This window comes from Diaphorina citri, unplaced genomic scaffold, assembly GCF_000475195.1.
Source record: "Diaphorina citri unplaced genomic scaffold, Diaci psyllid genome assembly version 1.1 scaffold237, whole genome shotgun sequence".
NCBI lineage: Eukaryota > Metazoa > Arthropoda > Insecta > Hemiptera > Psyllidae > Diaphorina > Diaphorina citri.
Window position 1 is genome coordinate 206,259 of NW_007377674.1, and position 12,318 is coordinate 218,576.

Below are 12,318 nucleotides of genomic sequence, written 5' to 3' on the forward strand. Positions count from 1 at the left end.
GGTCAAGTGAAGTTAGTTTTTTTGATGGAAAACCAAATAACTGTCTGGACTATCGGGTACTTCGTTTGGTCATTTATATAAATGAGCGATTATGCGTCTTCGAATCAGGGCCTATTTGAAGGGTTTACCTCTAAGGATGTGTCCACACATGGTCGAACAGCCGTCGATCGATGTCGACTGAACCGTCCACACTGCCTTGATAACATAGTTTTTCCTTGTCGATCGACGGCCGGTCGACTATGTTTGGACACATCTCGAGGAAATTCTATTGCCCGTCACTCACGCTCAGACTGTCTGAAAGACCTTGTAATCGGTCACACCGTTTGAGAGACCTTGGTCTGAAGCTTTTTCCGCCATACACGTTCTGACGGTCTGGCATAACGTATAACTAACAACATTGTATTCATACAGCTCTTTGGTCAATTAACTCGTCCCTTTATCCTTACAATCAGCTGTACTGTTCTTCTGGACATACCTAGTCTCAATAATGGTTGAATTTTCTACCTCAGCTAGGGCTTGAAGCGCCCTCCTGCCCTACCTACGTTTCCAAGACAGGTTCCAAATTTTCATCAGTACATGATTTATTCAAATTAAATTCATCCCAAGAATATGGGTTAACAAGGCCATCAACCAAGGGACCCAGCACCTAAATGGGAAGTATTGTGTCTCTTCTCGCCCAGCTGATGAGGGGCATACTATGGGATGAGCAGGCTTCGACACAGACCACATGCGTCTAGTGTAACAGTTGTTTCATTGCTACGAAATAAAAACGGTGGTGAAACACATATGAGAGCAGGTTCCAAATTTTCATCAGTACATGATTTATTCAAATTAAATTCATCGCAAGGATATGGGTAACCATCTGATGAGGGGCATACTATGGGAGCAGGCTTCGACACAGACCACATGCGTCTAGTGTAACAGTTGTTTCATTGCTACGAAATAAAAACGGTGGTGAAACACATATGAGAAATAGATTGTCCCCAGAAAAACCCCTCTTCCCCGTTAATTCAGACCTAGGATGGCGGAAAAATGTATGCATGACGATCGTATATGTCACTTTTCATTATCTCTATTATTCCTAATACATAATGTGCTCGTATATTACCTATATGTTCCACAAGCTTCAGTGTGTTGACTTAATTACCCGAGGAAATTCAGTGGTTCCTACCTATGAAAACAGTTGAGCTCAGGCTTGACTTGTGGCATTGTTCCGATTGATCCCTAAATGTACGAAATTGCTGTTAAAATATATACGAAATCCGTGCTAAAATGTACGAAATCCGTGCTAAAATGTGCGAAATCCCTTCTGAATTCTGAAAAATCCCTTATCCTGCCATGATAGCGAAGGTTCGACTCCCAAAAACGAGGCATACAACAAGTTTATCTTCATTAATCTTTCCTTCTTTTTTTATTTGTTCTCAAAGTTGTCCCTTTTTTTATATTCCGTCAGTTCCGTCTTTGTTCTCATTTATACTGTCCGTTTTTTTTTTTTTCCTTGAGCTTTCCTATCTAGCCTTGTCAAATTCGGTGATTAGTACCCGGGTTATGGAAGAGGTTCCTCAGACTTTGTGATGGCTACTCAATAGCCGAAACTATTTCGGCTGATAATTTTCGCTAATCCTTGTTCCATGTGTAGTGACTAGTGAGTGGGAGTGGTTTAAGTTATGTGCATGTTTAATGATTGAGGTTTGGTGTCGTATTATTTTCGGGGGTTTCTGTTATTAATGTATAGTTAAGTGTGCTGATGTTACTAATGGAACTACTTATGGTCCTCTTTTTTTTTGGACTTAAACTACTAGTCAATGGCATGGTCATTATGGGGGGGTAACCGTTGCTCGCTTCCGCGGTATCTTCAATCTACAAGTGCCCCCTGGGTAGTGCAAAATGAGCAACTTGGCCATGTCATGCGTCCCAATGTAAAAAATTCCGGACACAAAATAGTCCCCCGTTCGGATGTCCGGGTGGCGAGACATGTCAAACTAGTCAACACCATCAGCAAACTAGCCAACACCATCATCAAACTAGTCAATTATCCGTCCTGCAATTGAATGCAGGTGGCTTAACTATACCAAAGAGAGTTGAGTTGGAGCGAATACTATTCAGAGAAGATATAGACGCCTTTTGCATTCAACAAGCCAATCTAACAGAGGATTCTAATATCACAATAAAAGGCTACTCCTTATACATACATCCCAAAGCAAGGAGAATAGCAAGTGGAATCTTAGCAGGAGTAAAAGAAGAACTACAATCAACCTTGAAGATAGTTAAGGAAATGGATGACAATGACAAACTGGAAGTCGCCAAATTGGAAATATGGAAGAACGAAGAGCACTACAAAATCTTCACGTGCTAAAATCCTAAACAAGGTACTCCCGCAGTCTAAACAAGGTCTTATGTTTTTGGTACAGAGTAATTTTATAATTTAAAAGTAAAAACCTTGCTTTTAAAAGTAACAGTACTGAAAAAAAACCAAATAGTCAAGGTTGAGTGCGGAGGGCAACCAGTCTAAAATTTTTGTAGCCAAAACCAAATGTCAACCTAAAGCAACCACACATCATAGTAATGGAGTTATATTTGGGGTGCAATAGTCCTACATACTGGACTCCACACAAAAGAATTTCGTCAGAAAAGACCCCCATTTTAATGTAATGTAATGTAAAAGGGGTGAAAAAGCGTATAATATGCACAATTGCACAACACTGCGTGCTGAAGCCAGAACTTGGCCTGGCGCACTGCCGTGTGTCTAGAAGTCTAGGTGGTGGGACTGTCAAACTTCTGTCTAGGATATAGGAAATAGGAAGTACCATCTTTGTTGTTGTTATTTTGACTACTTTGTTGACGGTTTGTTATTGTTGAATTGTTTGTTGTTGTTGACAGGCCGAATGTTTAGACCTTTAAGTATGCCTCCCATTGTTATAATGATATGAATTGCTTCAGCTTGTTATTATGTAGCTATGTGCGCCTAGATTATTGCCGTGATGACTTGGTTCATTTTTCTTGAAAACTTATAGCTCTACGAGTATTATTGCTTCTGTTTGGTCAAAGTCAAAATATTATAAATGGAATATAGAAAAAAACACCAAAGATATTCCTATGTTACAGATATCATGTCCAACCTACATGTACGTATTTATGTCTTAGACACATTTGGTTGATAATTATGTGTCATTTGGTGTCAAATTTAATGTACTGGTAGGCACTATTCTTCATTGATAAATAAGGAATTGATACTATAATAGTAACACCTTTCTGCAATCTTTTTAGTGTTTTGTAAACAAATAAATCATGGATACTGGGTATAAGTAAAAGATGTTTCGATTCCCGTTCGGGGGGAACTTTATCCTATACAGATAAGGTTCGTTCCGGGAATGGCTCGCTAGGGGCAGAAGGAGGTGGAGGAATGGGGACAGTTTGGTTTGCTTTGAGGATGGAATAGTTGGTGAGAATATTCCTGATGTTAAGAGTATTTGGTGATACTCGTACCTTCAGAAAACTACCTATGTGTTTTACGAAAATGAGTTCTATAAAATAAAGAAATGTTATATTTGAACCCTGTATGTTTTCATTGGTCGTAAAGCCGTCAATTACAGTAGTAAAACATAAGAAATGATATCATCCACTGGAAAGTGTGAACATTAGGAACATAAATATGTCTTGAAGAGTAGGTCGCTTATTAGATTATTGGTTCGAACATTTACCTCACTACTAACCATTAACCTTTTACCAATTGACAAGTTGATTTTCAATTTACCATCCCCCAGCGAGACGATTTAGTATACTCACCTGAATTGGTCCATGGTTGCCGTGGTGAATGGGGGGAAAAGAGGATTTTACACTAAAACTCACTTGATAATTTATTCTGCTGTTTTGCAGTTTGTCCCGTCACTTACTTGACAGACATAAATGTTGTGCATTTCAAAAAAAGATTTATTTTTCTCTTTTTTTGCTGAAGATTCGACAAAAAAGTATTTTCAAGTATGGCTGAAACCCGATGACTGATGATTTCTAATGAAACAAAAGGAGAAATAGAGTAAAATAGTCGAACAATATCGATGTAATTAGGAGATCTACTAAGTAAAAACGCGCGAACCTGCAATTATGCCATGTACACATATTGGATACACATAAAAGGGACTCATTTATGTGCCATAGTTTTCCCCATTCATAGGTATGTTTTTTTTTTTTTTTTTTTAAAGATAGAAATGTGGGCAAAAATGTATTCCAACAATTTTTAGCCATTAAAAAAATGACACTAATGGCAAAATACAATTGGTAGGGAAAAAGTTGATTATGTTAAATTAAGTAATTAGTGCGAAAAATTACTGAGACGGCACCTATCTTAAAGGCAAACGCTCCAAAACCGAGGTGACCGTACTTGAGCGTAAAAATGAGGTGGTATACCCAGACTTTTTTCCCTCCATTGTAGGAGCACCCAATTTATGTTACTAAAGTTAATCAGAGGTGAACATTGTCGTGTTGAAATCCAAATCACTAAAACTGTACCAATATCTAGGGGTGGGTTTCAATAACCTTCTTTTAATAATAACGAGAATGGTTTATTTAATAAACTTTAAAAACATCTATCAAAATAATATCCCTTAATAATATCCTTTAAATCCCCTAATATCCTGTTCAGACAGGCCTTCTAGGGGCTAACAAAGTATTGTTGAAATCCACAGTAAATCTTCCAAAGGAAAGAAATTATAACAAAAATTCTTATAAAAACAATATTTGGTAGATAATTTTATTATGTACACAAAATATGTCTACTTGAATTTTAATACTCCTAAAAGTCCTAAATCCAAAAATTATTTCCTGATTCTGAAAAAAAATATTTAAACAATCTAATTCTATAATTTATCTAATGTTGTTTTTATGAATTTTTACACCCTTTACCCTTTGTTCTTGCGGACATATTTTTCTCAGGTCACTTTGGCATCTTGTTTATACCCTCTTCATTTCCCTCTGAATACGTCTAGATTTCATCATGACTACCCTGGTCGTCACAACACCTACCGCACCAAATAGAAATGCCACCAAAAACGTCACCTTGTAATTATCCTGCACCCAATCACTAATGATTCCACCCAACAGGGGGGTTATCACTTTGGCTATCGATGTCAACGAATTGTAAATGCCACTGATGTTGCTACCAAAAACGTCACCTTATAATTATCTTGCACCCAATCACTAATGATTCCACCCAACAGGGGGGTTATCACTTTGGCTATCGATGTCAACGAATTGTAAATGCCACTGATGTTGCCCTATTAAGAACTTCATATAACAAGGGCAGTTCATACAAAGTATACAAGACCTTGACATTTTTGAATGGCAAAAATTTGTCCCAAATCCAAGTTGAGATTCGGGTCCTTATGTTTAGTCTCATGTGGAAAGCAAAATGCATCTTTTCCAAGACCTAAGTATTATGAAACTCAACTTTTATGGCTCAGTAACTAGCATGAATCTATTTCAACACATTACAAACCCTGAACCTCAAATGTAATTGCCAAAATGGAACTCAAAAACTTACCTCCCACTGGTCAAACAGTCTTTCTAAATCAGCATCGTTGTAAAAACTCAGATCTTTCTTGGCCCACTTTGGTTTTTCTTCACCCTCCTTGAACTTTTTACAACTAACTAAAAGGAGCACAAAGAGATATAAATTTACGCTCACGTACAAGGCTAGAATGGACACGGTGAGCAGAATGAAGCTGTAGTAGAGACTAGAATAACTATTCCTGCTGTCGATATGAATCAGCACATTGGAGAAGGAACCCACGAGTCCTTGGAAGGAGACAGTGTACCCTGTCACCTGAGAGTTGGCATGGAAGTTGTGCGTGAGAACAGATATGTAGTTGCTGTAGAATAAGGACATGGCGAGGGCGTACAAGAACTTGATGAGGAAGATACCCCAGTAGGCGGACCAATCGATGTTGAACGTCTCGCGACAATATGTGAGAAAGCTGGATTGTGAGAGGGACACCCTTGCACGAGAGTCCTTTTCAACATGTCTCTCTTCCTTGATATCACGAGGTCTATCATTCCCCATGTCCATATCGATCTCTTCCTGTAGTAAAGGATTTACATCTGAGCTTTCTAAACTGAATGCAGGTGGCTTAACTATACCAAAGAGAGTTGAGTTGGAGCGAATACTATTCAGAGAAGATATAGACGCCTTTTGCATGTATGCATGACGATCGTATATGTCACTTTTCATTATCTCTATTATTCCTAATACATAATGTGCTCGTATATTACCTATATGTTCAAGATCCAAGTTGAGATTCGGGTCCTTATGTTTAGTCTCATGTGGAAAGCAAAATGCATCTTTTCAAAGACTTAAGTATTATGAAACACAACTGTTATGGCTCAGTGACTAGCATAAATCTATTTCAACACATTACAAACCCTGGATACCAAATGTAATTGCCAAAATGGAACTTGAAAACTTACCTCCCACTGGTCAAACAGTCTTTCTAAATCAGCATCGTTGTAAAAACTCAGATCTTTCTTGGCCCACTTTGGTTTTTCTTCACCCTCCTTGAACTTTTTACAACTAACTAAGCCCAGATGACAGACTGATAAGAAAATGATAACGAGCTGCGTTTCAAGTGACAAGAGCATTATTTCTCTGTGAATTTTTCGTTCCAAACACCAAGGCCGTTGTTTGAATTTTGAACGTGGGAAAACAAACGAACGCCGGTTGATTCTTTGGCTTTATTTTTTTATTCAGAATGGCTTGACACAAGATACCTCTCGAAAATGCATTGATTTAACAGTAAAATAAAAGATTTGAGTCCGAATTTGTGGCAAAAACGGCATTAAATATGCAAAGATGAACTTTTTTAGATTTCAAAAATTGCCGCGAATCCGGCGTATCGGAGACTGCACAGAAGTTTTAAATCCTGCCACTAGAGGTCGCGAGGTGTGTTTGAATGTGAAAGTGCAGCCGATTCTTGTGATACGCGACCTCCGTGATTATCAGATATTATCTTACCCATTTGGAATATTTGGATCAATAAATTAAATAATCAATGGTGTTGGGCACAGCTTTCCAAAGTGGAATATTTAACCTTAAATCAAGGCTTCAGAATGGATATTTTGCATTGAATATAGGTGTAGTGAAAGCAGCCCCGGATTAAGGCCTGTCGCCCTTTGTTGCCCCCCTAAAGCTAAGTATTTGCCACTTTTTTCGACATTATGACAGGGTGTCTACTAGAGTGTAAAACCGGGAAAAGTCAGGGAATTAAAAAGAAAGTCCAGAAATCTCTCTAAAATTAAAAAGACAAAAAAATGTCTATTGCCTTGCACGAGAGTCCTTTTCAACATGTCTTTCTTCCTTGATATCACGAGGTCTATCATTCCCCATGTCCATATCGATCTCTTCCTGTAGTAAAGGATTCACATCTGAGCTTTCTAAACCATTTGGCGACAAAGACGTCCTTGTGGGATATTTTTTAACATCCGTCACAACCCAATAGGTGTACACGAAATTCACCACAAACAAGGCCGACGTCATGCAACAAATGTAGAAGAACCCATTCTCATAGTGGATAACATGGCCACCTATCGCCGGACCTATGAAGAAGCCTAGGAATGTGACCATCATCAACTGACTGAACGCTTTGGTGGAGTCGACACAGATGTCGCTAATGTACGCTTTGCACAGGACCTGCGTGTGTTTGAACAAACCAAGAAGGATCCGAACGAAGAAGATAACGTAGACACTCTTGTATAACCCAAGCAGAAGGTAGGACACAATACATGTGAATAGACAAGTGAGGAGAATCGTCTTACGTCCATACAGATCACTCAGGTATCCTACAGTGGGGGCACTGATGATTTGGAGCAGAGAAAATGTAGATGCGATTGCCCCAATGGTGAAGTTAGATAGCAGGACTTGGGTCCGTAGATAGTTGTTGACGAGAGGAACGATTAGACTAGCAGCAAACAGGTCGAGGAAACAGATGAAAGAAATCTTGTGCGGGGTCAACGACCCCATGGTGAAAGTCGGTATTATTGTGAGTCTTCACAAAGCCAATGAAAACACTCGAGTTTGCTGAACCTTTAAATAGTGGAAGACTTTACAAAATGTATGCAACTTGACCGATATCCTATTGAAAATCTACATTTTCTATCAGCAATAAAGAAAACAAGAACTATGAGAAAGATAAGGAGACCACAAATTTGTGACCAAAAATGACATTGAACATTTTTATCACGAGAGAGGGGAAAAAATTAAATAGGTAGTTAGGTTGATAACATAGCTAGGTATATACCCAAAACAAATCCCTGGGAAAAACAATTCAATTTTCAATTTGAACAAATGCTAGATGACCCTACAAGTACACCGAATACATACTAAGCAATACAATCAATACTTTGTAGAATAATACAAAAATATAAATCTAAACTAAAATTAATCTTAAACAAATAATAACTGCATAATTTCTCTATGAGGAGGGGCTATGATCCTGGGTTACTTGACCCCAAAAACACTGAGATTTCAACACCCTTTGACGAGCTTTAGGTATACCTTAATCTCTTTGAAGGGTGCAAGTTGATTTCAAATGCTTGGAGTTGACTTTCATTGAGTGTATAAGTTGAAGTCACAGCTCCTCTAAGAGTAAGCACAGGATAGCAGGAATGTGAGAGAGCGTTGAGCGGTGGGAGGTACTACCGATTCACTGATGGCAAGTTCTATAACTCATCGCGTGGGGAGACCTTTTCCACGGTAGTCCTGCTGAATTGGCCGGACTGAATGTCTTCTGGTGATTCAGCCTGGGGGGGAAAATACATATGTATGTAAAAATTTGATTACTTGATTAGGTTCCATAAGTGCTTTGGACTTTTAGTCTCAGCCAACAGTACTTAACCTGCCTTGGTGGTGTACTGGTCCAGAGTTTTTTTTTTTTCAAAACTTTTGTGCTGATTAGCGGCCGAACCGTACATTTCTCGACCTTGGGTCCGAGGAGACTTTTGATCTACATTTCATAAAGAACCTTTCTGCCAAGTTTGACCGACTTTTGGCGAAATTTCTACATTTAACCCAGCTTTGGTATTTTTTAAGACCAGATTCTTTGAGTCCATGACTTACTTCACTCACCACCTTTTAAGGTGCTTTAATACTAGAGGGAGGTCACTCACCCCACACTCACCTCTTTTGTCAACTTTCCAGGATAAACTTTGTTCTCAATGGTCACGGACTTGCACCTCTCTTGTTGTCCGAGGAGACTTTTGATCTACATTTTATAAAGAACCTCTCTGCCAAGTTTGAGCGACTTTTGGTGAAATTTCTACATTTAACCCAGCTTTGGTATTTTTTAAGACCAGATTCTTTGAATCCATGACTTACTTCACTCACCACCTTTTAAGGTGCTTTAATACTAGAGGGAGTAGGTCACTCACCCCACACTCACCTCTTTTGTCAACTTTCCAGGATAAACTTTGTTCTCAATGGTCACGGACTTGCACCTCTCTTGTTGAACTAGATAATCTTTAGCATCCCATGCTTGAGATCCATCCTTGAACAGAAATATTGCCCTGGAATCTTCTACCATGTACCTGAGGGATGAAAAAGGTCAAGTTCAAACATTTATTGATCATGGGTGATTCAAAATAAAATTAATTGAAATAAGTATGTACTACATTTGTCCAGAGTAGTGCTTATAACAACTTATAATATAGCAACCTTCTGAATAAGAAGCTGCCTGTAATGTAATGTAATGTAATGTAATGCTTTTGAAGCCCAAAGGGATCATTACTTCAGCTATGAAAAAAAATATAATATGTCCCTTCAAGTTCCATGATAGGTTCAAGAGATATTTTCATAAAAAGCCTGTTTTTGTAATTGGAAAACCAAGTTTCCTCCTCTACCTATACCTTATCCATTTGAATATGGCAGCAAGGATTCATCTAAAAAGTAGGCTACGTTGCCAAACGTGTCAAAGGTTCAACGGTAGAATATCTTTAAAGGAGGAAGGTACATTGCACAGTGCTTCCTCCCACAATGATACTTTTTTTTTTATGCCGATGGTATTCAGTATTCGTAATGATTTATGTATTCCTATAAAAAGTAACGAAAAGATGATTTCTTACTAGAATTGAATAATAATAAATTGTTTATTATTATTTTATTTCATTTTTTGAACAAAGACTTTGTTTGGACTGCTCAAGTAAAGGGAAAGGGACTTTTCAGTCTCATTTTGGCAGTATATTGCTCTAAATAAAATAATTAATTGATAACATTGCTCTAAATAAAATAATTAATTACTAAAAAACTGAAATTAGAACAACACGATGTCTACTAAATCCAGATAGGTAATGATAATGAATGATCACAAACATACCAAATTGCATAATAAGTACCCGATGCGAGTATTAAAAATAGATACCATCTTTACCTGTTCTAGAATTCAACCTCTTGGACTTGACCCTCAAAAAAAAGGTTACAGATCGAAGCTACCTCTGCTTTTTAAAAGAGAGAGTTTATAAAAATAGACCTTTACCTTAATTGCAACAATGCAAGGAGTTCTCGCATTCTGATTGGTTCTTTCATTTTGGGTCGATGACTCCTTGCTGCCATATTCAAATGGACGAACCATAGTAAATTTCATAATTTTATCAGTAGGCATCAGTTTTATTTTCATCTAAACCAATGGGGTCCAGTGTATCAGGTACATTATCATGTCAAATTTCATAATTTTATCAGTAGGCATCAGTTTTATTTTCATCTAAACCAATGGGGTCCAGTGTATCAGGTACATTATCATGTCTTCTGATGTACCTAGTGTTTCACACATCAAAGCATTTACTTCTTCATGTGAGTTTAATTACTGTTAGTTATAAAGTAACTTCCCAAGAGCAATAGGCTGTTGACACTAGAGTACGGCTAAATAGGTAACTAACCTTTCAGCTTGAATGTGACTGTTGAACAAACTAGTTTGCCACAGCTTAGTTATGCTTTCGGCTTCATCACGAGTAGGGTCTCCATCTACACTCACAAATACCATCAACGTCCTTCCTTTCTTACTCAACTTCAGCAGGGATTCTGGGTCAGGATTGTCTTTGAACTGAAAAATGAAGGTATAATTAATTAAAATATTAATAAAACACTAATTAATACTGGATGACCTGGGTGTGTTTAAATTTGAGTGTTTCAAAAAAAAAAAAAAAAAAAAAAAAAAAAAAAAAAAAAAAAAAAAAAAAAAAAAAAAAAATTAAAACTATCGAAAACTATCGATAGTCAAGCCTCAACTATCGATAGCGTTCGATAGTCAAAACTATCGATAGTGCTATCGATAGTTCTCCTCCTCTAGTTTACTGCAGTTTTTATTTCGTAACAATGAAACAACTGCTGCATTAGACTCGTGTGTGCCTGTCCCGTAGTATGCCTCTCATCAGATGGTTGAAAAGAGACACAATGGGTAGGTAGGTGCTAGGCTGCTAGGTAGCTACTCCCATTTAGTTGCTGGGTCGGAACCGGAAACGGATTTCTTTTGGAAACTGAACACGAGACCTTCGATAGCGATGGTTGAGAATGTGTCATATTAGCTTAGAAAACACTGAAAACAGTAAGCGCGCGGCCACCACGGCGACCATTGACCCTCGCTGAGACCATCGACCATTGCATGAAAAAGGACTCAGCTCAATCTCTTGATTTTCTACGAGGGTCAATACTATGATCAAGGCTCCGTTGAGGACGCTTCTTTTCATGAGCATAGTTTGTTCATTTTCTCTTGAATTGGCGAGGGTCGATGGTCGGTTCTCCGTTTTGGACGCCTTGGTACTAAGCAAAGAATGCAACCGAAAAAAATAATGACATCCACCAGGAATCGAATCCGCGGACGGAATGTGAATATAGTCTTCGTGCTCACTCACATTATAACTTTTTACAAACATCTCCCTGTGATTCCACCACTGTTGTCCAAATTGTACCTACACAAGTCTTGACGTTTACCTACTACATACATATAAACACTAGTTTTGTCTACCTACCACTCTTTTTTCGGTGTTTATCGGCTCTATAGTTTAATATTTATTCTTTAGTTTTTAACCTTTCTATAGGAAACTTTTCTATTAGTGCAATTTAGTGTTCTATACTCGAGTTTTTTCGAAATAAAGTTTAGTGCGTTCTCTAGAAAATAGGTAATAGGGATCTAGGGATACCTACCTATTCCTATTCCTAATACCCATACACTTACACACGTATGCGTGTTTTTACTCGGTGTAGGAATACCTACATAGCTATCTCTACCTATAGAACTATATAGATATACGAAAAAAGGAGTTCAGTGCTCCCTAAATATCATA

The 12,318-nt window shown here is 37.9% G+C and overlaps 2 protein-coding genes across 2 annotated transcripts; both read right to left on the reverse strand.

The window, feature by feature from the left end:
• Positions 1 to 4,034: 4,034 nt before the first annotated feature.
• On the reverse strand, positions 4,035 to 9,230 carry LOC103506479 (major facilitator superfamily domain-containing protein 9-like). Its single transcript, XM_026821510.1, has 4 exons — positions 9,165 to 9,230; positions 7,311 to 8,787; positions 5,544 to 5,990; positions 4,035 to 5,152 (listed from the first exon to the last, which is right to left on the reverse strand). Exons 2-4 carry the CDS (start codon positions 8,006 to 8,008, stop codon positions 4,948 to 4,950), a joined length of 1,350 nt encoding a protein of 449 aa, XP_026677311.1. The 5' UTR covers positions 8,009 to 8,787; positions 9,165 to 9,230; the 3' UTR covers positions 4,035 to 4,947.
• On the reverse strand, positions 8,691 to 11,104 carry LOC103506480 (LDLR chaperone boca-like). The gene is made up of 3 exons (XM_026821511.1): positions 10,915 to 11,104; positions 9,415 to 9,570; positions 8,691 to 8,787 (listed from the first exon to the last, which is right to left on the reverse strand). Exons 1-3 carry the CDS (start codon positions 11,016 to 11,018, stop codon positions 8,691 to 8,693), a joined length of 357 nt encoding a protein of 118 aa, XP_026677312.1. The 5' UTR covers positions 11,019 to 11,104.
• Between the last annotated feature and the right edge of the window lie 1,214 nt (positions 11,105 to 12,318).

Coding starts and splice junctions, on each gene's coding strand:
- LOC103506480 (XM_026821511.1), bottom strand. CDS start 11,018: ATGGTATTTGTGAGTGTAGATGGAGACCCTACTCGTGATGAAGCCGAA. Junction 9,571..10,914: donor AGTCACATTCAAGCTGAAAG/GTTAGTTACCTA, acceptor TTCATCCCTCAG/GTACATGGTAGAAGATTCCA. Junction 8,788..9,414: donor ACAAAAGAGGTGAGTGTGGG/GTGAGTGACCTA, acceptor TTTCCCCCCCAG/GCTGAATCACCAGAAGACAT.
- LOC103506479 (XM_026821510.1), bottom strand. CDS start 8,008: ATGGGGTCGTTGACCCCGCACAAGATTTCTTTCATCTGTTTCCTCGAC. Junction 5,991..7,310: donor GAAAAGGACTCTCGTGCAAG/GCAATAGACATT, acceptor CTCTCGTGCAAG/GGTGTCCCTCTCACAATCCA. Junction 5,153..5,543: donor TTAGAAAGACTGTTTGACCA/GTGGGAGGTAAG, acceptor CGTTTTTGGTAG/CAACATCAGTGGCATTTACA.